Consider the following 25,514-nt stretch of genomic DNA (forward strand, 5'->3'; position numbering starts at 1 on the left):
AATCAAAAAGGGTTCTTCAAAGGGTTCTCCTATGGGGACAGCCAAATAACCCTTTATGGTTCTAGATAGCACCTTTTTTTCTAAGAGTGTACAATAGTGTGAATGAATAACCGTACTATAAAAAGACACAGACTTACATTCAGGCAGCCAAAGCATGATTGCATGGTAAACTCATCTGTAAAAGCAGACACAGTTACAGAAGTTGTCTCAAACATTTTAAAGGAAAAGTGTATTCTCTAATCATAATTCTTAAATTATATTCTTGTTATTTAATATTATTATTATTATATTTATAATTAACATTATTCTTAAGCTCTCTGCTAGTTGCTCTTGCGTTTTGCTGATCCTTGTTTGGTCTCATTGTGCTTTATTTTGAGAGGTGAACTTACCGGAGACCTCGTGCCATATAGTTTGTGCCATGGTTCTCTCTCGGACTCCCTTATTACACAAACTGTAAGCATGCCCCATGGGACAAACCACTTTTTTACTCTTGAATAAAATATGCATGAACCTTTGGCATACTTCTGTTTATGGCCTGTCTCACGTCAGTTAGACGTTCATCCATGTTTCTCACACATCAAATGTCGAAGTTGTTCCAGTTCCAAATGTCAAAGTGTTTAAGGGCAGGCATTAACTCTGAATTTTAAAGGTTTCTATTGCTGGATTCGAACATGCAGCCTTCTGAAACAGATGCGTACGCATCCCCATGCACAACGCCCTACCGAAAACTACTTGAAGGTAACATCAGTCACTGTTGTCCCTAGTGTCCGGTTTCCACGTCATCTCCTGACCTCCTCAGACATGGATGGACGTCGAATACTGACTTGTATCACGGCTGATCTGGCTGGTTTATTAACTCCTTCATTCACAGACAAACACATACAGAAACGCACCCACACGCGGACACACACACACACACACACACACACCACAGGCTCTTCCTGACATAATAGGGTCGGGGTCCAATCCATCAAGGGGATACATTTCAATTTGATTCATGAATTGGACATTTGCTTTATTTTCTCGGAAAAGAGGAAAACAAGTTAAATTGACTCCTGCCATTATCACCTTGTCGCTGTAGCTTCATTCACCTCAGGAAATAGGGGATTTAACATTCTACAAACACGTCATACAACAATTAGCCTGCTACTCACTAGCTCAGCATCGGGATTAGAACTATAGTTTAGTTTAATGTCATGTCAAACAGCAGTTACATAGACAATGCCATCTACTACAGCTGTCTTTAGCTACCTCTGCAATGTGTTGAGAAAAAGTCCTGCCGTTTCATGCAGCTGCGTCGATGCGGCTCTCTACAGAGAGGAAGAGGCTAAACGAGAGGTTTCGCTATCACCAAAATCCGACCAAAATGATCCCAATGCGTTTCAATGGGGTTATTTTGGAACTAAACTTGTCGCCTGCCTTCGCACCTTTGGGAAGACCCCCGTTGTTAGGGCGGAGACATACATGTAAGCATTTCGTCATTGTATACAGATCTCTGCTCTCCACAAACCCAGCCAGTTGCCAGCCACACAAACAGCCTTCCTTCCCGCTCCCAGTGTCCGCATGGTATTAAAATCAGACCAGCTGACACTGCTTAACTGCATTTGCCTTTTAATCGGAATTGGAATGATTTTAGTTGCCTATTTTAAATTGTTTGTGTTGAGCTAGTGTATGGCCATACCCAATTGACACCCCTGCTTAATGTTAATCTCATACAGAAGTCCACACCTGGATAGGTACTGTACTTGCTGTGATGTGCTGTGTAATAACACATTTATAAGGTTTGAGTAGACTGGAGAGAGGTGGGTTGGCTGAAACTTGTTAAATCACCTCCCAAACAGGTTATCATAAGAACACATACTGTATGGTTAATCAGAGACCTGGCAGCTGTAGCAGTATAATTAAACAGTGATAAATCGGGTTATAAAAACACCCATGCCTCTTCCTCCACTCCCTGTTCCACTACTGTTACCTATTACAGCACATCAACCCCTCTCTGTGGAATTTGTTTGCAGCAAGCTTTTTCCCTCTCTGTCTTTATCACTTTTTATCTAGCTCTATTGGTCTTTATCGCTCATTGTGTGGGATATATTGCCTCTTGTAAACTGAAACTGAAACTATTACCCTAATGTGTATAACACAAAGGAAAGCAGGGAGAGAGAGAGCAGTGAGAACACAAGTGGAAAATGAGAGGGAGAAGTGCTAGCTCTGATTTATAATCTCTATTCATCTGATTTTCTGTCAACACACACATCTATTTTAATCTCTTTCAATGTGGAATTGTCTCTGGTGTTCTGTGTTCTGGAACTGGGATCACTCAAAACAGAAAAAGGTAAGCCTCAACAGATAAGCCACATAAAAAATGTAAAATAAATAATGTTTTCTGCATTTGAACTGAACCTTCAAATGATTCAGTGTCTAGATCTGAATATAGGATAACAACTCCCTCATTGAGATATGTATTTATTGTGTATATATGAACGAATGCTCTTTAATTACCTGTTACTTTTATTTCTTATTCTTAGCCGTATTTTTTTAAACTGCATTGTTGGTTAGGGGTTCGTAAGTAAGCATTTCACTGTAAGATCTACACCTGTTCTATTCGGCGCATGTGACACATACAATTTGATTTGATATGATTTGAGTCAGTGATAGTCTCCAGACAAAATATGTGGTATGAGAATGTAGTCATGGAGATTATGTATGTATTGTGGGTCGTTTTCACTACTCTGAAGTGCACGGGTAACATCAGGGCACCATTTAATAGTTTATGGGTTTTACTGGACTATAATTCTTATTTCCTTCAATCTAATTCTAATATAAAGATGGTCCTCTTCCTCTCCACTTTATACAATGCAAAGCAGGCTGAGGGAAACTTACTTTGGGATTTTGGCAATGAGGTCCTTTATCTACTTCCCCAGAGTCAGATGGACTTGTGAATTAATTGAACATTTTATTTTGTATTTTTTTGTTGTTGCAGATTTCATATGGCAGGTAGCTTAGTGGGTATAAAGCCGAGGAAGTTAGGTCGTTTACAAGCCAGTGCTAACTAGCTTTAGTGCAACGACTGGAATTCTGTGGGTGTTATTGCGCTAACGCTAGTTAGCATTGGCTTGTGAAACTCCTGTAACTCTAACTTCCTTCATACTGGACACAGAGACATGAAAATGGTATCCACAAATTAATCTGAGTCTGGCAAGTAGATAAAGGGCCTCATTGCAAAAATCTCGAAGTATTCCTTTAAGTAGATTAGCCATATTATTTTATTAACGATAGTCATATTACCAGTCTTCCCCCATGCAGGCATGCACTGGCCAATTGTAGGAATTGCTCACCTGTAGTTGACTAGAGGACCAGGTTTTCCATTGTGTAGTAATGTGAGAATGTGTCTTTGATTGCTATGCCAAAATTTCACAATACTGGACAATGAAAATATAAACAACGTGTTTGACACTACCGTACAAACTTAAATCGGGTGCTGGTGTCATGTCCTGACCCTTGTAAGAGGTCATTTTCTATAGTAGAGTGGTCAGGGCGTGACAGGTGGGTGTTTTGGATGGTTTTGGTTTTCTGTTTCTATGTGGGGTTTTCTAGATTTCTATTTCTATGTTTTTGTTTTCTATGTTTTGGCCAGGTATGGTTTCCAATCAGAGGCAGCTGTCTATCGTTGTCTCTGATTGGAAGCCATACTTAGGCAGCCTGTTTTTCATGTGTGGGTGTGGGTAGTTGTTTTCCGTTTTGTCAAGTGTACCTTACGGATAGGATAGCACTCCGGTAAATAAACTTAAATTGACATACAGTATGAGCCCTTCTTCAGCGTGCAAGGCAATGGCAATCAATGTCACAACAAGAAGACCTCACAGGTGGGCATAATTCTAAATTCACAGTCAGTATTGGCCCAATCAAGAGATCCCAGCAGAGAGAGCTGTGGGGGAAACATGACAATCTAAGAAAGATACATAGTATCACGGCTCAGGCTAAGACTCAGATGCAGACACAGGAGGTGGATAGTACGAGTATCAGAGTTTATTATAGTACAAGGGGCAGGCAAAAGGTAAGTCATGGCAGGCAAAGGGTCGTAATCCAAATCAGAGTCAGGCAGGATCAGGACAGGCAGAAAGGTTAGAACTGGGAAGACTAGGAAAAACAAAAACTAGAGCACAGGAAACACAGGAACACGCTGGTAGGACTTGATGGGACAAGACGAACTGGCAACAGACAAACAGAAAATGCAGGTATGTATACACAAGGGATAATGGGGGGAGATGGGAGACACCTGGTGCGGTCTGGAGACAAGCACGAAGACAGATGAAACAGATCAGGGTGTGACACAGACACACAATACAATTAATTATGATGTCATTACCAAAGCGTTTGGCCTATTGATAACATACTACAAACTAGAGGTCGACCGATTATGCTTTTTCAATGCCGATACCGATTGTTGGGGGACCAAAAAAGCCGATACCGATTAATCGGCCAATTGTTTTATTTATTTATTTGTAATAATGACAATTACAACACTACTGAATGAACACTTATTTTAACTTAATATAATACATCAATAAAATCAATTTAGCCTCAAATAAATAATGAAACATGTTCAATTTGGTTTAAAAAATGCAAAAACAAAGTGTTGGAGAAGAAAGTAAAAGTGCAATATGTGCCATGTAAAAAGCTAACGTTTAAGTTCCTTGCTCAGAACATGAGAACATATGAAAGCTGGTGGTTCCTTTTAACATGAGTCTTCAATATTCCCAGGTAAGATGTTTTAGGTTGTAGTTATTATAGGACTATTTCTCTCTATACGATTTGTATTTCATATACCTTTGACTATTGGATGTTCTTATAGGCACTTTAGTATTGCCAGTGTAACAGTATAGCTTCCGTCCCTCTCCTCGCTCCTACCTGGGCTTGAACCAGGAACACATCGACAAAAGCCACCCTCGAAGCAGCGTTACCCATGCAGAGCAAGGGGAACAACTACTCCAAGTCTCAGAGCGAGTGATGTTTGAAACGCTATTAGCGCGCACCCGGCTAACTAGCTAGCCATTTCACATCGGTTACACCAGCCTCATCTTGGGAGTTGATAGGCTTGAAGTCATAAACAGCGCAATGCATTGCGAAGGGCTGCTGGCAAAATGCACGAAAGTGCTATTTTGAATGAATGCTTACGAGCCTGCTGCTGCCTACCACCGCTCAGTCAGACTGCTCTATCAAATCATAGACTTAATTATAACATAATAACACACAGAAACACGAGCCTTAGGTCATTAATATGGTCGAATCCGGAAACTATCATCTCGAAAACAAAATGTTATTCCTGTTACATTGCACAACCTTCAGTGTTATGTCATAATTACGTAAAATTCTGGCAAATTAGTTCGCAACAAGCCAGGCGGCCCAAACTGTTGCATATACCCTGACTGCGTGCAATGAACGCAAAATGACACAATTTCACTTGGTTAATATTGCCTGCTAAGCTGGATTTCTTTTAGCTAAATATGCAGGTTAAAAAATATATACTTCTGTGTATTGATTTTAAGAAAGGCATTGATGTTTATGGTTAGGTACAGTCGTGCAACGATTGTGCTTTTTTCGCAAATGCGCTTTTGTTAAATCATCCCCCGTTTGGCGAAGTCGGCTGTCTTTGTTAGGAAGAAATAGTCTTCACAGTTCGCAACGAGCCAGGCGGCCCAAACTGCTGCATATACCCTGACTCTGTTTGCAAGAGAAGTGACACATTTTCCCTAGTTAAAAGAAATTCATGTTAGCAGGCAATATTAACTAAATATGCAGGTTTAAAAATATATGCTTGTGTATTGATTTTAAGAAAGGCATTGATGTTTATGGTTGGAGCAACGTGTACCTAAGCGATTATATGCAACGCAGGACAGGCTAGATAAACTAGTAATATCATCAACCATGTGTGGAATATCATCAACCATTTGCAGTAACTCTTCGTGTCTTCCAATGGTGGCTCCTTGGGAGGAGACAGCATTGCGGAGCTGGTCCGAGTCTGCTGGGTCAGTCACGGCCAGTTTGTACTATCAGGACTCAGGCTAAGACCCAGATGCAGACACAGGAGGCGGATGGTACGAGTCTGCTTGGTCAGTCACGGCCAGTTTGTACTATCAGGACTCAGGCTAAGACCCAGATGCAGACACAGGAGGCGGATAGTATGAGTCTCAGAGTTTATTATAGTACAAGGGGCAGGCAAAAGGTAAGTCAAGGCAGGCAAAGAGTCGTAATCCAAATCAGAGTCAGGCAGGTACTGGACAGTGGGCAGGATCAGGGTCAGGACAGGCAGAAAGGTCAGAACTGGGAAGACTAGGGAAACAAAAACTAGAGCACAGGAAACACGGTAACACACTGGTAGGACTTGACGGGACAAGACGAACTGGCAACAGACAAACAGAAAACGCAGGTATATATACACAGGGGATAATGGGGGGAGATGGGAGACACCTGGTGGGAGCTGGAGACAAGCACGAAGACAGGTGAAACAGATCAGGGTGTGACACAGACACACAATACAATTACATTATGATGTCATTACCAAAGTGTTTGGCCTATTGATAACATACTACAAACAACAAGAAAAATAACATTCCTCATTAAGGCCTGCTGGGGCAAGAGCGCACAAGCGGTCTATCCAATATGTCTCTCTTTGGAGAAGTAATTTATCCCTATCTCCTCCCCTACATGGCCTTCACCAATCCAATGCCCATATAACGCAAGGCACTTAGTTCATGATTATGGCTGTTGAAATGCCTGGCAACCTTTCAAGAAGTTGTGAAAATGACAAAAGGAGCAGGTGTCTACTGATTATTTTGATGTTAAATCTCTCATACTAAGTCAGGGTGCTGTTATGTCTGTTCCTCAGAGGCAACAGTTGGGAGGGGAGGAGAGTCTGGTCCCTCAGCCTCGTGGGAGTCTACCCAAAGCCGGTGCGATAGGATTGGCTACCGTGGTGATGACGGCCATCTTGGTTTTGGAGCCCGAGAGCATCTTCAGACACGTTACAGCAGCGATACTCATCCTGACTGTGGGGCCCTCGCTGCATGGAGTGTTTTTTCTCTTAGAGGAATGTCTTCATCATGGAACTACCCGGTGAGGGAACTTAACTTCCATACTCACAAAACATGGTAGCCGAATAAATAGATCAATATTTACATATTACCTGCCTCCCTCTCTACCTCTCTCTCTACCTCTCCCTCTCTCCTTCTCTCACCCCTCTATCTACCCAGGTACCATGGTGGGAGGCTGGGTCAGATGGTGACAGCCTGTGTGGGTGTGTATACTCTCCTGGGTGTGGGGTTGGCAGTGCTGCTGTTTGGCCTGACCGAGCCACAGCCCTGGAGAGACCAGTGGACCATGGTGATCTTGGCCTGTGGTCTCTACCCTCTACTCAAAACCCTGGGAGTACTGGTGAGATAACAATAGCCTGATCTGGAACTCTCACACACAATATGAACCAACACAGGACCCTGTGTGTCTCCAGCAGGGTTGGGGTGAATTCCATTTAAATGCTATTCAATTCAGGATGGACCCTGAAGTTCCAATTCAAGTTATTTTGAATGCTTTACAATGACGACAATTTGGAATTGGTATTAGTTTTACTGTCTGCATTGACTGGAATTGAAATGGAAATAAACCCAACCCTGGTCTCAAGGATGGTTTTAATCATCAGTCTGGTGTGGGTCTCCAAACCCTCTCCTTTAAGCCACTAATAACATAGTTTAGCTTCCTGAAGCCAATTATACTGAACGATACTGTAGCTTACATGCTGCTGTAAAATGCTGACTGTGTGTTAGTGTGATTCTTGTTAGCTCACCAGAGTTGTGGTTTCAGTAAATCCCAGTAAATATTTTTATACTAGATTCCCTGCATGTCTCTCTGTGATGTCTGTCAGTGAGTAATTCTGTTGTTTCTCTCTGCCATATCCAGGGTCCGTCTGAAGTGGAAGTGTCAGAGATTTGTGGGGAGAGGAAGATGAACGTGGCTCATGGCCTGGCTTGGTCTTTCCACCTGGGCTACCTCAACCTGGTGTTGCCTTGTAAGTAGACTACCATTAGCTCACACACACAAAGAAAATCATAACCTCTAGATTTGATGTTGATTAATCACAACAAACAGTCAGAGAGAAGGCTGTACTTATTTTTACAGGGGCATTTATTAAGCTTTTTTCTGTAACGTAACAAATATTGTATCATGTCAGCTGTGTGTATTCGTTTATCTGTATTTTTGTGGTAGGGTTGGAGGGTTCTATAGCAGAATTCCGTGCCTCACACACGGCAGGTCCGTTTGAGACCAGGGGTTCCAGAAGGCTCCTCATCCTCCTCCCTCTCAACGCCAACATCGCTCACAAGCTGGAGGATGAGGACGCCAACATCCATTTCTATGACAACCTCCCTAGCACAGAGATCGACAGAGCAGGGGGCAGGGGGCGTGTCTACAGCCTATTGGACGAGAACAGACAGGTAGGTAGGAATTACCTTACAGTCAGTCACCTTCTCAAACACTATCCCAAAGTGAAATGCATCACACTGGCACCACCATGTGGTCAAATAGTGAATCAACAGTGAGTGGTTAAGAAGCTCTGGAAAATACAAAAATAATGTGGAAAAACCCAACACGTGCACAACGTGGCCAAATGTGTGCACAATCAATAAACCCATTTGCTGATTTTTTGGGTTGTTGCACTGAATTGCCTAATCCCAGTATTCCCTGTTTGTGTGTGTGTGTGTGTGTGTGTGTGTGTGTGTGTGTGTGTGTGTGTCAAATCAAATGTTATTTGTCACATGTGCCGAATGCAACAGTTGTAGACCTTACAGTGAAATGCTTACTTACAAGCCCTTATTTGTTTATTTTTTTCAATAAAAAAAATAATTCTGGAAAGTATTTACTAAAATGAACTGTAGCAAGAATTTTTTCTTTGAACAAAAAAAATAATTAAGGAGCAACAATAAAATAACAGCAGCGAGGCTATATACAGGGGGTACCGGTACAGAGTCAATGTATGTGGGCATCAGTTAGTCGAGGTAATTGAGGTAATATGTACATGTAGGTAGAGGTAAAGTAACTATGCGTGGATAATAAACAGAGAGTAGCAGTAGTGTAAAAATGGGGGTGGGGGACAATACAAATGGTCTGGGTAGCCATTTCATTAGCTGTTCGGGAGTCTTTTGTCTTGGGGGTAGAAGCTGTTAAGGAGCCTTTTGGACCTAGACTTGGCGCTCCGGTACCGCTTACCGTGCAGTAGCAGAGAGAACAGACTATGACTGGGATGGCTGGTGTCGTTGGCAATTTTTGGGGCCTTTTTGACACCACCTGGTATAGAGGTCCTGGATGGCAGAAGGCTTGGTTACAGTGATGTAATGGGCCATAAGCACTACCCCCTGTAGTGCCTTGCGGTCGGAGGCCGAGCTGTTGCCATAGCAGGTGGTGATGCAACCAGTCAGGATGTTCTCGATGGTGCAGCTGTGTAACTTTTTGAGGATCTGAGGACCCATGCCAAATCTTTTCAGTCTTCTGACGGGGAATAGGCATTGTCGTGCCCTCTTTACAACTGTCTTGGTGTGTTTGTGGGAGAGGTTGTGATCCTGGCACCACACTGCCAGTTCTCTGACCTCCTCCCTATAGGCTGTATCATTGTTGTCGGTGATCAGGCCTACCACTGTTGCGTCGTCGGAAAACTTAATGATGGTGTTAGAGTCGTGCTTGGCCATGCAGTCATGAGTGAACAGGGAGTACAGGAGGGGATTGAGCACGCACTCCTGAGGAGGCTCCGTGTTGAGGATCAGCGTGGCAGATGTGTTACCACCTGGGGGCGGCCCGTCAGGAAGTCCAGGATCCAGTTGCAGAGGGAGGTATTTAGTCCCAGGGTCCTTAGCTTAGTGATGAGCTTTGAGGGAAGTATGGTGTTGAACGCTGAGCTGTAGTCGTTGAATAGCATTCTCAAATGGGTGTTCCTTTTGTCCAGGTGGGAAAGGGCAATGTGGAGTGCAATAGAGATTGCATCATCTGTGGATCTGTTGGAGCGGTATGCAAATTGGAGTGAGTCTAAGGTTTCTGGGATAATGGTGTTGATGTGAGCCATGACCAGCCTTTCAAAGCACTTCATGGCTACAGATGTGAGTGCTACGGGGCGATAGTCATTTAGGCAGGTTACCTTAGTGTTCTTGGGCACAGGCACTATGGTGGTCTGTTTGAAACATGTTGGTATTACAGACTCGGAGTACACGTCCTGGTAATCCGTGGCCCTGCGGCCTTGTGAATGTTGACCTGGTGATAGACCATGCCTGAGCTAGGAAGCAGGTGACTGAGTCTGGGACTGGTCTGGGTGTTCTGGACTGACTTTGAATAGATATGAGTCGTTTCAGAGTGTCTCAACCACTGAATATGCTTGGAGGATAAAACGTTGTGACAGAAATAGGGCACATCAGTGATACATGGTGCATTTGATTCATTTACTTAATTAGGTAAATCATTTGAGAACCTGTGAATACCTGTTCTCAATCTGTTGAGGAAGCTGATATCTGTGAGCAAACACACACAACATGGACACACGCACTCACACACAAACACATGGGAAATGCAAGCAGAGTGACTGTTTGCATCAGCCCAGCCAGACAGTGGTAAACCCCACAGACCAACACATTATGTTTTTCCCCGTCACTTCCATAGAAAGACAGTAAACTCCCTCTTTACTGGTCTGATGTCATAATGGTAGCCAGATCCTCACATGATCTGGGCAGGGCTGAAGATGATAGGCTGGTGTACAGGTATAGTCACAAAAGGGGAAAAGTCCCGTTCTGTGACTCATAACTGAACTATTTTACAGTCAGACTCCTTCCTGGGGCACAGATCTAGCCATAGATTCTGAACAGGTCCAACATGTGAGTTTAAAAATAGCACATAAGTCTATATATATAGCGTGAGACTTGTTTTTTCATTTCCAATACCCACAACACACACATTTTTTTTATTTAACCCAGCAAGTCAGTTAAGAACAAATTCTTATTTACAATGACAGCCTACCCCGGCCAAACCCAGACGACACCGGGCCAATTGTGCGCCACCCAATGGACTCCCAACCACAGCCAGATGTGATACAGCCTGGATTTGAACCAGGGACTGTAGTGACACCTCTTGTGCTGAGATGCAGTGCCTTAGGCCGCTGCGCCACTCACCAAGAGTTGTTTGGTGAGAAAACATTGACTCTTCCAGATATGCATTCATTTCACCATGTCTGAAACACTTGTGTGAGTGTTGAAAGGGCCCAGGGTGAGAGGGAAACAGAAAGGAGAGCAGGAAGGGAGGATCCAAGGTTCAGGGGAAATCCACTTCCTGCCTGGTCAGTGAGTATCAGGCCATGTGATGTGATTCACCTGTGACTCAGCCCAGGTAAGGCTATTGGCTAGCTGTGCTGGCTTGGTCTAGTCTCACAGGCACAGGTAGGGAACAGAACAGTGAGTGGTTTCCAGTGTATTCCAGAACCTACAGGTGACATATTTATGAAAGGATTCATCAAAAGGGAATCAAGACAACCATTTCCAATATCCAATATGATCATTTTTAGGGGGCTATTGAACCAAAGCCTACCTTTTTAGGCCTAAATTAGGTATCCATAATTCTGTCATCAGTTGAAAATACATTATGAGATCAGAAGAATCTTTATTTAGAACAAAATAAAACAATTTGTTCTAAATATGAGTAATTGTTCATTTTTCTTTTCTTGATAAGCTAACAATATACCTGTCTAATAGCATGAATTGCACAGAAGACAGAATACTGGATAAAAGAGGTGATATTATCAGTATTGATAATGCTTTCTACACCTGCATTGCTTGCTGTTTGGGGTTTTAGGCTGGGTTTCTGTACAGCACTTTGAGATATCAGCTGATGTAAGAAGAGCTATATAAATACATCTGATTTGATTTGAGTATTGAGTAGCCAGCCAATGCAACGTCTAGGCATGTTGCGTGAGGCTGATTCAACCCCGTTCAGCAGTTGCTCGCTGTCGCGCTGCTACCGTAACCAAGGAGGCGGTCCCACACGTGATCAAACAGCTGATGCAACCGAGGAGTACTATTTAAACCCAGTGAGAGCCCCGACCACTACAATCAACTGACTTCTACATGGAGAGAATAGACAGAAATCGTGTATCACTGAGTGGAGTATTGGAGATAGAGAGACAATCAAGATGGTCTATACCCCGGCTTTGGTCCTCGGACACGGAATTCCGATTGTGTCTGAAGAGGATAACATTGTCGAACTGATGAGAAAGTTTCTCTGTCAAATCACTTCGAGCGACAAGAAATATGTGCGTCGAGGCAGCATTGAAAGTTCCGAATTCATCAAGGAAGTAAACTCAAGTAAGTCTCTGTTCTGAAATCTAAAGTATGTATTTCATCAGATGTACTGTACTAAATAATGGCTTTTGATAACCATTTAATTTTGGTGAATTTATAGGCCTTTTGACAAACTTTGTAGAGGACCATAATGGAAACAAGTATTTTTACTTTGTAATCCTCGGCAACTTTGGTATATTTCTCTGTTGCCTGGTGTAACATGTATTTTCCAAGCGGCCACAGTAGCCTGCCGTGATACAATGCAGCTGATGCAGCCAGATGGCTACAGTAAACTGACAGCTCATGATTCTATCTGCTGATGGTCTGTTCTAAAAAGTGAATTGACCTGAGCTCTCTCTCCTAGTTTACAGTGGCTGATACATTGCCTTATTTTTACGATGAAAATAAATTCCCTATTACAATGTTACTGAGTATGTAATATTCGAGATCTATAGTGCAACGTGTTTAGGACTAATCAAAATAACATTTTTAAAATGGTTTGAAATGTAATGTTGCAATGTTCTTGAATAGCCTGAATAACTAAGTAGGTCAAATAGTCTTGTCTGCAATACTAAAGTATCGGCTGTGCAACTTCAACTCCTGGTTCATCAGCAATATTGATATGAACCCACCATTCTCTTTTCCAGGTCTGGACTCTGAAACGGTTCTCGACCGTGAAGAGAGAATACTCCAGCAGGACATGACCAGGCAGATCGTGCGTTGTCTCTCTGAAGCTAAAGAATCGAGTCTGCGGTGCGGGATACTGCTGCTTCCACGCCCGCTGACCGCCAACGTTGCCCTGGATGTGGTGCGTTCCTCAGCGGGAGAGCCGTGCGGGCTTCGCGGGGCCTTCATACAGGTCTATTTGGAGACACAACTGGGCCAACAGCTGCAAACGCTGGGCACGATAACACCCGACCCGACTGTCACTCCTACTTTCGAGCTGTCCGTCGTGTTCAAGCTGGACAAAGACTGTTGGCCGCCTCTCAAGCACATATTCGTTACCGACAAGGTGTTGAAACTACGACCCCAGTACCGGCTGGTCAAGAAGAAATTGTATTCCTCCGCGAGCCCTGTCATACATGAGTTCTGCTGAGACAATTTCTTATCAGGAATCAACATGTGGCCTATAATTCTCAACATTCCAGTTAGGAGAAAAAGCTGTTGCACCACTGTCTTTTTTCAGTGTACTAAATAGGCTAGTGTACACTACTGTATTGGCGAGTTGACATTAAATGAAAGTTTTGCACTGGAATATCACTGGAGAACAGTAAGTTCAATTATGAAAAGAGAATTTTGTATTGTTTGAAAAGGAATGGATACCCTATATGTTTTGTATTGCTGAAATAGAAAAGAGCACAGAATGCATGTTACCTTGCTGGTTATAGCAGGGGGTGAAATATGTTACCAAGTATGGTAGCCTAACTGACAGGTTTTATTTATTTGTGCACATTTCTGTTTTGAAACAATTTACTTATTGTCTTTTGTAAAACCATGGAAATTTCATGCTGGATGTGGAAGCAAGCTAGTGTTGCACCTTACCCTGTGTCTGACTGTTGCAGTATTGTTAAACTGAGTAATGTGAATGTTTTTGCACAGTATTTTCAGGGTTGCCATACTCTTTCAATCATAACAGCTGTCGGAATCACCAATGATTTGTCTATACCCTAAGAACTGACGGTCTGTCAAAGTTATGGACACTTCCATTGTTTGCAATTCTCTTTTAATAAACAGTTGAACAACAAAACATACAAATGGGGAAAAAAATAAAACTGTACATAAAGTTCAACACTCAGATACTACTTTTTTGTACTCCCACTAACATACAGTAGACTCATAATTCCTTGCAGGATATTTTACAGTTGTCTACATCCTAAAACACAAGGGGGCCCGATGTCAGTCACTGGTACTGTAGCAGTAAAACTAACTCAGGGCTGCAGGGTCTGCTGCTTACTTGTGGCAACTGTCAATCTAGTGTACTTGCTTCAAATGCAAATCATAGGCTTAAGTTACACAGGACTGCAGCCCTGCTCGCCACACCGACAACTCTGATTAAACTCAAACTAACTTCACAGAACAGTAACAACGCCATCAAACATTCTCTGGTTTAAATCGTCCAATCCCTACATCAGGTCTCATTGGCACCCTACTGCCTTTTGACTCCGGTTATTTCTTCATCTTCATGTCTGCTTCAATAGCACAGCGGCGCCCTCTGGTGCCCCCGTCCTGCAGGGAAGAGAGGTTGGGTTAGAGGTGAGTCCGACACCAGGTTAGAAACCCAGCGATGGCTCCTGGTTGGCCTGTTTAAAACAAGATTATCTCTGCTGCCCGTCAGATGAAATGAAGAAAACAAAAGATTAAAAGGACAGAAGAAAGAAAAACAAAGGACCAGACATGCAAAGAAAGAAGTTGAAGACAACCACTGCATACATAAAAGGCATATGGCGATAAACAAACACACATACAACCACGATGGGTCCACTTAAGAATCAAATACCGCAGGTCAAAAATGTGTTTGTTAATAGAAGAGGTGAGTGTATGCATTTTGAATGTTTCACTATAGTCCGTGTGATTAGCAAACTGTGTTTTATGCGTGTGAGATGTAGAAACAATGTGCACTCTGCTTGATCTGGTGAGATTTGACCTTTGACCTGAATACTTACAAAAAGAGAGAGAAGGAAAGCGGGAGAGGCCATTGGGACACTGTCCTGTAGGAGGACAAACAGTTAGTGAGAAAAGAGACATACACAGTGACATTTACCCCTTGTACACACACGCATCCAGAGTAAACAAAACAAACAAGTAGTCAGACAAACAAGACAACACATTCAGACAGTCAAGTTAGAACACAGGAGCCAGTCGAAATGGAGAGAGGAGAAATTACAGACAGAACTAACGGAGAGGGGAGAGAGACGGTAACAGAGAAAGGAGAGACAGATAGCCAATAGTAACGGAGAGGAGAGACAGTAGACAGACAGCAGTAAAGGAGTGGGGAGCGACAGACAGACAGTAACAGAGAGGGGAGTGAAAGTAGACAGACAGTAACGGAGAGGGGAGCGACAGTAGACAGACAGTAGTAACGGAGAGGGGAGCGACAGTAGACAGACAGTAACGGAGAGGAGAGCGACAGTAGACAGACGGTAGTAACGATGATGAGAGACAGTAGGCAGGCGGTAGTAACGATGATGAGAGACAGTAGGCAGGCGGTAGTAACGGAGAGGAGAGACAGTAGACAGACTGTTGTAACGGAGAGGAGAGACAGTAGACAGACGGTAGTAACGGAGAGGAGAGACAGTAGACAGACAGTATTAACGGAGAGGAGAGAGACAGTAGACAGACGGTAGTAACGGAGAGGAGAGACAGTAGACAGACTGTTACAACGGAGAGGGGAGAGACAGTAGACAGACTGTTGTAACGGAGAGGGGAGAGACAGTAGACAGACTGTTGTAACGGAGAGGAGAGAGACAGTAGACAGACAATAGTAACGGAGAGGGCAGAGACAGTAGACAGACTGTTGTAACGGAGAGGGGAGAGACAGTAGACAGACTGTTACAACGGAGAGGAGAGACAGTAGACAGACTGTTACAACGGAGAGGGGAGAGACAGTAGACAGACTGTTGTAACGGAGAGGGGAGAGACAGTAGACAGACTGTTACAAACGGAGAGGAGAGACAGTAGACAGACTGTTACAACGGAGAGGGGAGAGACAGTAGACAGACTGTTGTAACGGAGAGGGGAGAGACAGTAGACAGACTGTTACAACGGAGAGGGGAGAGACAGTAGACAGACTGTTACAACGGAGAGGGGACAGACAGTAGACAGACAATAGTAACGGAGAGGAGAGACAGTAGACAGACAATAGTAACGGAGAGGGGAGAGACAGTAGACAGACGGTAGTAACGGAGAGGAGAGAGACAGACGGTAGTAACGGAGAGGGGAGAGACAGTAGACAGACAATAGTAACGGAGAGGGGAGAGACAGTAGGCAGACGATAGTAACGGAGAGGAGAGAGACAGTAGACAGACAATAGTAACGGAGAGGGGAGAGACAGTAGACAGACAATAGTAACGGAGAGGGGAGAGAGTAGGCAGACGGTAGTAACGGAGAGGAGAGAGACAGTAGACAGACGGTAGTAACGGAGAGGAGACAGACAGTAGTAACGGAGAGGAGAGACAGCAGACAGACAGTAGTAACGGAGAGGAGAGAGACAGTAGACAGAAGGTAGTAACGGAGAGGAGAGACAGTAGACAGACAGTATTAACGGAGGAGAGAGACAGTAGACAGACGGTAGTAACGGAGAGGAGAGACAGTAGACAGACGATAGTAACGGAGAGGGGAGCGACAGTAGACAGACGGTAGTAACGGAGAGGGGAGCGACAGTAGACAGACGGTAGTAACGGACGGAGGGGAGAGACAGTAGACAGACGGTAGTAACGGAGGGGAGAGACAGTAGACAGACGGTAGTAACGGAGGGGAGAGACAGTAGACAGACGGTAGTAACGGAGAAGAGAGACAGTAGACAGACGGTAGTAACGGAGAGGAGAGACAGTAGACAGACTGTTGTAATGGAGAGGGGAGAGACAGTAGACAGACAATAGTAACGGAGAGGAGAGACAGACAGACGGTTGTGACGGAGAGGAGAGACAGTAGACAGACGGTTGTGACGGAGAGGAGAGACAGTAGACAGACGTTGTGACGGAGAGGAGAGACAGTAGACAGACGGTTGTGACGGAGAGGAGAGACAGTAGACAGACGGTTGTGACGGAGAGGAGAGACAGTAGACAGACGGTAGTAACGGAGAGGAGAGACAGTAGACAGACTGTTACAACGGAGAGGGGAGAGACAGTAGACAGACTGTTGTAACGGAGAGGGGAGAGACAGTAGACAGACTGTTGTAACGGAGAGGGGAGAGACAGTAGACAGACTGTTGTAACGGAGAGGAGAGAGACAGTAGACAGACAATAGTAACGGAGAGGGCAGAGACAGTAGACAGACTGTTGTAACGGAGAGGGGAGAGACAGTAGACAGACTGTTACAACGGAGAGGAGAGACAGTAGACAGACTGTTACAACGGAGAGGGGAGAGACAGTAGACAGACTGTTGTAACGGAGAGGGGAGAGACAGTAGACAGACTGTTACAACGGAGAGGAGAGACAGTAGACAGACTGTTACAACGGAGAGGGGAGAGACAGTAGACAGACTGTTGTAACGGAGAGGGGAGAGACAGTAGACAGACTGTTACAACGGAGAGGGGAGAGACAGTAGACAGACTGTTACAACGGAGAGGGGAGAGACAGTAGACAGACTGTTACAACGGAGAGGGGACAGACAGTAGACAGACTGTTACAACGGAGAGGGGACAGACAGTAGACAGACAATAGTAACGGAGAGGAGAGACAGTAGACAGACAATAGTAACGGAGAGGGGAGAGACAGTAGACAGACGGTAGTAACGGAGAGGAGAGAGACAGACGGTAGTAACGGAGAGGGGAGAGACAGTAGACAGACAATAGTAACGGAGAGGGGAGAGACAGTAGGCAGACGATAGTAACGGAGAGGAGAGAGACAGTAGACAGACGATAGTAACGGAGAGGGGAGAGACAGTAGACAGACAATAGTAACGGAGAGGGGAGAGAGTAGGCAGACGGTAGTAACGGAGAGGAGAGAGACAGTAGACAGACGGTAGTAACGGAGAGGAGACAGACAGTAGTAACGGAGAGGAGAGACAGCAGACAGACAGTAGTAACGGAGAGGAGAGAGACAGTAGACAGAAGGTAGTAACGGAGAGGAGAGACAGTAGACAGACAGTATTAACGGAGGAGAGAGACAGTAGACAGACGGTAGTAACGGAGAGGAGAGACAGTAGACAGACGATAGTAACGGAGAGGGGAGCGACAGTAGACAGACGATAGTAACGGAGAGGGGAGCGACAGTAGACAGACGGTAGTAACGGAGAGGGGAGCGACAGTAGACAGACGGTAGTAACGGAGAGGGGAGAGACAGTAGACAGACGGTAGTAACGGAGGGGAGAGACAGTAGACAGACGGTAGTAACGGAGGGGAGAGACAGTAGACAGACGGTAGTAACGGAGAGGAGAGACAGTAGACAGACTGTTGTAATGGAGAGGGGAGAGACAGTAGACAGACAATAGTAACGGAGAGGAGAGACAGTAGACAGACGGTTGTGACGGAGAGGAGAGACAGTAGACAGACGGTTGTGACGGAGAGGAGAGACAGTAGACAGACGGTTGTGACGGAGAGGAGAGACAGTAGACAGACGGTTGTGACGGAGAGGAGAGACAGTAGACAGACGGTAGTAACGGAGAGGAGAGACAGTAGACAGACAGTAGTAACGGAGAGGGGAGCGACAGTAGACAGACAGTAGTAACGGAGAGGGGAGCGACAGTAGACAGACAGTAGTAACGGAGAGGAGAGAGACAGTAGACAGACGGTAGCAACGGAGAGGGGAGCGACAGTAGACAGACAGTAGTAACGGAGAGGAGAGACAGTAGACAGACAGTATTAACGGAGGAGAGAGACAGACAGACAATAGTAACGGAGAGGAGAGACACAGTAGACAGACGGTAGTAACGGAGAGGGGAGAGACAGTAGACAGACGGTAGTAACGGAGAGGAGAGAGACAGTAGTCAGACTGTTGTAACGGAGGAGAGAGACAGTAGACAGGCGGTAGTAACGGAGAGGAGAGACAGACAGACAGTAGTAACGGAGAGGAGAGAGACAGTAGGCAGACGGTAGTAACGGAGAGGAGCGACAGTAGACAGACAGTTGTAACGGAGAGGAGAGAGACAATAGACAGACAGTAGTAACGGAGAGGAGAGACAGTAGACAGACGGTAGTAATGGAGAGGGGAGACAATAGACAGACAGTATTAACGGAGAGGAGAGACAGTAGACAGACAGTATTACCAGAGAGGAGAGACAGTAGACAGACAGTATTACCGGAGAGGAGAGACAGTAGGCAGACAGTATTACCGGAGAGGAGAGACAGTAGGCAGACAGTATTACCGGAGAGGAGAGACAGTAGGCAGACAGTATTACCGGAGAGGAGAGACAGTAGGCAGACAGTATTAACGGAGAGGAGAGACAGTAGACAGACAGTATTACCAGAGAGGAGAGACAGTAGACAGACAGTATTACCGGAGAGGAGAGACAGTAGGCAGACAGTATTAACGGAGAGGAGAGACAGTAGACAGACAGTATTACCGGAGAGGAGAGACAGTAGACAGACAGTAGTAATGGAGAGGGGAGATAGAGGCTCCATGCTCCTACAGAGGAAGTGTAATGGCAGGGAGGTAGGAGAGAGGCAAGATAAGATTATTGGGGCATGAGATGGGTACAGAGTCTTCCTATGGCTTGTCTCGTTGGTGTCGATGCTGGACTTGGAGGTGTGTGTCTAGTCTAGTTTTACCTTCTCCACTGGCTCCCCTGGCTTGCGGCCCCCCTCGCGGCCTCTGAGGCTCTTGGTGGAGATGGAGGACTCTGAGGTCTGCATGATGAGCTGAGTGGCCAGGAACTGCTGCACGTGTTCTAGAACGTCCCTCTGCATCTCCAGGGCCATGTGGAACACGTCGTGGTCAGAGCTGTTGTACATCACCGCGTTCTGAAACATCAGCATGATGTCCCGCTGGAACTCCGCTGTCGTACGGATCTGACCCGCCTCGATACTCTTCTTGATGGCCGACAGATCCATGGGTCTGTGTGTGGATGTGTTAGGGAGGAGTGTGTGTGTTTTAGAGGGGAAGGTTAGTATGTACTTACATTGTTCATATAGATTTTATTTTCATATGTACATAACATATAATATAGCAAACAAACAGTTTGCTCTTATAGCACTCTCACCTGTGTACAATGCTGTGGTAACCAGGGGCGATGTCATCAGACACAGACTGGAGGAACACACTGGCGTACCTGTGACAGATAACAACAGATCAGGCAAACCCTACAGTGCCTTAGACATATTGGCCGTTATTGGGCACATGGTTAAGAGCTGACCTGTGATTGGCTGCTGCTCTCCACACCAGCATGATGGCTTTCTTCCAGATCTTCTGAGCCTGAACGGCCTCCTGATCCTCCCCACATATTGAGCTGAGAGAGAGATCGACAGACAGCAGGGTAGGTGAGTGGTAGAGGGACAGAGACAGGCAGGATTGTGATGATAGTGCACAAAAGCCCACAAGACAGCTTACTACAGAGAAACCACCCCTCATCTTGGGGATAGGTCAAAAAGCATTCTTAAGGGTCGAGTTGACTTTCCTTTATTCAGGCTTGTGATGGCATGTTCAGATTAAGAGTTGCCATGGATACAAGGATCAGGGTTGGACACTTACAACTGAGAAGAGGCGGGGCTGCTGGCTAGTGAATCAGCTGTGGTGTAGCGTTGGGAGGAAGGGCCATAGCCGTCCTCGCTCTCACTGGCTGCCGGTTCTACTTCTGATAGGTAGGGCCCCTCCCCCTCTCCACACTCCTCTTTCATCTCCACCTCTTCATCAGGATCCCCGTCGCTCCCTCCATCCTCATCCTTCACTTCCTACATAAAGATACACAAGGAGAGATGATAATTCAACTGCACCTGGTAGAGGTGTGTGTGTGAGTGTTACTGAAAAGAGGACAATTACCTTGGACTCTTTCCCTGATCCAGAGCTGTCTTCTGAGTCTAGGCAGGGTGTGTTTGGTTCTGGCTGGGTCCACTCCTCATTCTCAGTCTTCACAGCTGTGCTCAGGCTTCCTTCCACCGCGAGAACTCCCTCCTCTGTGACCTCACTTCCTGCCAGGCCGTCGTCAGCGGCAACAGAAGGAGCAACGTCTGTCCCCACTGTTTCTAATCCATCCTTGGCTTCCTCCCTTCCACGCTCTGTCTCTGGCTCCAGGCCCCCAGGGTTAGCTCCCGCCCCACCCTGAAGCCCCTGTGTGGGGTCAGACTGAACCGTGGGCCCAGGCTCTGAGGACTTCAAGTCATGGGCCTCCCAGGGGCCTGAGAGGGAGTGGCCGGCAGAAACAGCCTCCTCACAGAGAGAGAGAGCAGCCTCCACTGCTGCAGCATCTAGAGCCTCCACAGAGTCATCGACCTGAGAAATACAGACAGAGAGAAAGAGACACACACACACACACACACACACACACACACACACACACACACACACACACACACACACACACAGAGAGAGAGGACTGTGATGAGTGCGCACAAACAAGACCGCTTACTAGAGATATCAAGGTCAAAAGCTGCACCCCCCCACACTATTTACCTTCTCCTCTATGATGGCGATGATGTCTCCGACTGTCTCCAGGTCCAGCTCATCCCCCATGTAGGAAACAGCTACCAGGTCCTCCTCCACTAGCCCCACCTCCTTCACTAGCTCCACCTCTTCACCCAGCTCTGCCTTCACCACCGCCTCTCCGACTGAACACACAGAGGAAAGGAGAGAGAGGCAGGTGTCACCACAAATATTACACCGGTCTGACTGGGAGTAGAGATCAGATGCATGTTCCTCTTTACATACAGTGGCAAGAAAAAGTATGTGAACCCTTTGGAATGACCTGGATTTCTGCATAAAGTAGTCAGAAAATTTGATCTGATCTTCATCTTAGTCACAACAATAGACAAACACAGTGTGCTTAAACTAATAACACACAAATTATTTTATTTTTCTTGTCCATATTGAATACATCATTTAAACATTTGCAGTGTAGGTTGGAAAAAGTACATTATGTGAACCCCTAGGCTAATGACTTGGAGTCAGGAGTCAGCTAACCTGGAGTCCAATCAATGAGACGAGATTGGAGATGTTGGTTAGAGCTGCCTTGCCCTATAAAAAAACTCACAAAATTTGAGTTTGCAATTCACAAGAAGCATTGCCTGATGTGAACCATGCCTCAAACAAAAGAGATCTCAGTAGACCTATGATTAAAAATAGTTGACTTGCATAAAGCTGGAAAAGATTACAAAAGTATCTCTAAAAGTCTTGATGTTCATCAGTCCACGGTTAGACAAACTGTCTATAAATTGAGAAATTCAGCACTGTTGCTACTCTCCCTAGGAGTGGCCGTCCTGCAAAGATGACTGCAAGAGCACAGTGCAGAATGCTCAATGAGGTTAAGAAGAATCCTAGAGTGTCAGCTAAAGACTTACAGAAATCTCTGGAACATGCTAACATCTCTGTTGACGAGTCTACGATACGTAAAACACTAAACAAGAATGGTGTTCATGGGAGGACACCACGGAAAACCCACATTGCTGCACGTCTGAAGTTCGCAAAAAAGAGTACCTGGATGTTCCACTGGCAAAATATTCTGTGGACACATTAAACTAAAGTTGAGTTGTTTGGAAGGAACACACAACACTATGTGTGGAGAAAAAAAGGACCAGCACACCAACATCAAAACCTCATCCCAACTGTAAAATATGGTGGAGAAAGCATCATGGTTTGGGGCTGCTTTGTTGCCTCAGGGCCTGGACAGCTTGCTATCATCGACGGAAAAATTAATTCCCAATACATTTTTCAGGAGAATGTAAGGCTATCTGTCCGCCAACAGAAGTTGGGTGATGCAACAGGACAACGACCCAAAACACAGAAGTAAATCAACAACAGAATGGCTTCAACAGAAGAAAATACGCCTTCTGGAGTGGCCCAGTTAGAGTCCTGACCTCAGTCCGATTTAAAATGCTGTGGCATGACCTCCAGAGCAGTTCACACCAGACATCCTAAGAATATTGCTGAACTGAAACAGTTTTGTAAAGATGAATGGTCCAAAATTCCTCCTGACCGTTGTGGAGGTCTGATCCGCAACTACAGAAAACGTTTGGTTGAGGTTATTGCTGCCAAAGGAGGGTCAACCAGTTATTAAATCCAAGGGTTCACATACTTTTCCACCCTCCACATTGAATGTTTACACGGTGTGTTCCATAAAGACATTAAAACATATAATTGCTTGTGTGTTATTAGTTTAACCTCTCTTGGGTAGGGGGCAGTATTTTCACGTCCGGATAAAAAACGTACCCGATTTAATCTGGTTATTACTCCTGCCCAGAAACTAGAATATGCATATAATTGTTTGATTTGGATAGAAAACACCCTAAAGTTTCTAAAACTGTTTGAATGGTGTCTGTGAGTATAACAGAACTCATATGGCAGGCCAAAACCTGAGAAGATTCTATACAGGAAGTGCCCTCTCTGACCATTTCTTGGCCTTCTATAGCCTCTTTAACGAAAACAGAGGATCTCTGCTGTAACGTGACATTTTCTAACGCTCCCATAGGCTCTCAGAAGGCGCCAGAATGGGGAATGATGACTCTGCAGTCCCTGGCTGAAAAACAGTAGCGCATTTGGATAGTGGTCGATCTGAGAACAATGACACGGGAGTGCACATGCACGTGAAGACACAATTTTCTTCTTTCAGTCTTTGAATGAAAACAACGTCTCCCGGTCGGAATATTATCGCTATTTTACGAGAAAAATCGCATAAAAATTTATTTTAAACAGCGTTTGACATGCTTCGAGGTACGGTAATGGAATATTTTTAAATGTTTTGTCACGACATGCGTCCGCGCGTCACCGTTTGGATAGGGACCTGAATGCACGGACAAAACAGAGGATATTTGAACATAACTATGGATTATTTTGAACCAAAACAACATTTGTGGTTGAAGTAGAAGTCCTGGGAGTGCATTCTGACAAAGAACAGCAAAGGTAATCCAATTTTTCTAATAGTAATTCTGAGTTTAGTGAACGCCAAACTTGGTGGGTGTCAAATTAGCTAGCCCGTGATGGCGAGCTATCTTCTCAGAATATTGCAAAATGTGCTTTTGCCGAAAAGCTATTTTAAAAACTGACACCGCGATTGCATAAAGGAGTTCTGTATCTATAATTCTTAAAATAATTGTTATGTTTTTTTTGTGAACGTTTATCGTGAATAATTTAGTAAATTCACCGGAAGTTTTCGGTATGTTTGCTAGTTCTGAATGTCACATGCTAATGTAAAAAGCTGGTTTTTGATATAAATATGAACTTGATTGAACAAAACATGCATGTATTGTATAACATAAAGTCCTAGGTGTGTCATCTGATGAAGATCATCAAAGGTTAGTGCTGCATTTAGCTGTGGTTTTGTTTTTTGTGACATTATATGCTAGCTTGAAAAATGGGTGTGTGATTATTTCTGGCTGGGTACTCTCCTGACATAATCTAATGTTTTGCTTTCGTTGTAAAGCCTTTTTGAAATCGGACAATGTGGTTAGATTAACGAGAGTCTTGTCTTTAAAATGGTGTAAAATAGTCATATGTTTGAGAAATTGAAGTTATAGCATTTTTAAGGTTTTTGAATATCGCGCCACTCGATTCCACTGGCTGTTGACTAGGTGGGACGATTTCGTCCCACATACCCAAGAGAGGTTAAGCAGACTGTGTTTGTCTATTGTTGTGACTTAGATGAAGATCGGATCAAATTTTATGACTAATTTATGCAGATATCCAGGTAGTTCCAAAGGGTTCACATACTTTTTCTTGCCACTGTAGATATTCCTTCCTTTTCTAGAGCGAGAGAGAGCTGGGTTTAGAGAGAAACACACTGACAGAGTGTGTGTGAGAGAGAGAGAGAGAAACACTGACAGACAGTGTGGGAGAGAGAGAGAGAGAGAGAGAAACACTGACAGACAGTGTGGGAGAGAGAGAGAGAAACACTGACAGACAGTGTGGGAGGGAGAGAGAGAGAGAGAGAGAGAGAGAGAGAGAGAAACACTGACAGACAGTGTGGGAGAGAGAGAGAGATACACTGACAGACAGTGTGGGAGAGAGAGAGAGAGAGAGAGAGAGAGAAACACTGACAGACAGTGTGGGAGAGAGAGAGAGAGAGAGAGAGAGAAACACTGACAGACAGTGTGGGAGAGAGAGAGAGAGAGAGAGAGAGAGAGAAACACTGACAGACAGTGTGGGAGAGAGAGAGAGAAAAACACTGACAGACAGTGTGGGAGAGAGAAAGAGAGAGAGAAACACTGACAGACAGTGTGGGAGAGAGAGAGAGAGAAACACTGACAGACAGTGTGGGGGAGAGAGAGAGAGAGAGAGAAACACTGACAGACAGTGTGGGAGAGAGAGAGAGAGAGAAACACTGACAGACAGTGTGGGAGAGAGAGAGAGAGAGAGA

At 44.8% G+C, this 25,514-nt stretch overlaps 3 protein-coding genes across 7 annotated transcripts in view; 2 read left to right on the forward strand and 1 right to left on the reverse strand.

Annotated features, from left to right (window-relative positions):
- The first annotated feature begins 1,760 nt into the window (after positions 1–1,760).
- On the forward strand, positions 1,761–8,691 carry LOC115169157 (stimulator of interferon genes protein-like). Its single transcript, XM_029724660.1, has 6 exons — positions 1,761–2,332; positions 6,887–7,113; positions 7,251–7,431; positions 7,951–8,059; positions 8,257–8,383; positions 8,440–8,691. Exons 1-6 carry the CDS (start codon positions 2,273–2,275, stop codon positions 8,489–8,491), a joined length of 756 nt encoding a protein of 251 aa, XP_029580520.1. The 5' UTR covers positions 1,761–2,272; the 3' UTR covers positions 8,492–8,691.
- A 3,411-nt stretch (positions 8,692–12,102) lies between these two features.
- LOC115169213 (DNA damage-inducible transcript 4-like protein) lies at positions 12,103–14,145 on the forward strand. Its single transcript, XM_029724691.1, has 2 exons — positions 12,103–12,380; positions 13,004–14,145. The coding sequence occupies exons 1-2, from the start codon at positions 12,209–12,211 to the stop codon at positions 13,450–13,452; spliced, it is 621 nt and encodes a 206-aa protein (XP_029580551.1). The 5' UTR covers positions 12,103–12,208; the 3' UTR covers positions 13,453–14,145.
- The window catches only part of LOC115169166 (bromodomain-containing protein 8), a 21,817-nt gene continuing 10,365 nt past the window's right edge, over positions 14,063–25,514 (reverse strand). For 3 of the 5 annotated variants that reach the window (XM_029724666.1, XM_029724669.1, XM_029724671.1), the window contains exons 11-17: positions 21,620–21,774; positions 20,990–21,439; positions 20,702–20,901; positions 20,367–20,459; positions 20,214–20,282; positions 19,783–20,068; positions 14,493–15,064 (exon numbers count right to left, since the gene is read on the reverse strand). In XM_029724666.1, the coding sequence (XP_029580526.1) occupies positions 14,846–15,064; positions 19,783–20,068; positions 20,214–20,282; positions 20,367–20,459; positions 20,702–20,901; positions 20,990–21,439; positions 21,620–21,774 (1,472 nt within the window). In that variant the 3' untranslated portion in view covers positions 14,493–14,845. Of the gene's footprint in view, positions 15,065–19,782; positions 20,069–20,213; positions 20,283–20,366; positions 20,460–20,701; positions 20,902–20,989; positions 21,440–21,619; positions 21,775–25,514 lie in introns of all 5 variants that reach the window. The other 2 variants (XM_029724675.1, XM_029724679.1) reach the window with 2 other exon arrangements.

This window comes from Salmo trutta, chromosome 3, assembly GCF_901001165.1.
Source record: "Salmo trutta chromosome 3, fSalTru1.1, whole genome shotgun sequence".
Taxonomy (NCBI): Eukaryota; Metazoa; Chordata; class Actinopteri; order Salmoniformes; family Salmonidae; genus Salmo; species Salmo trutta.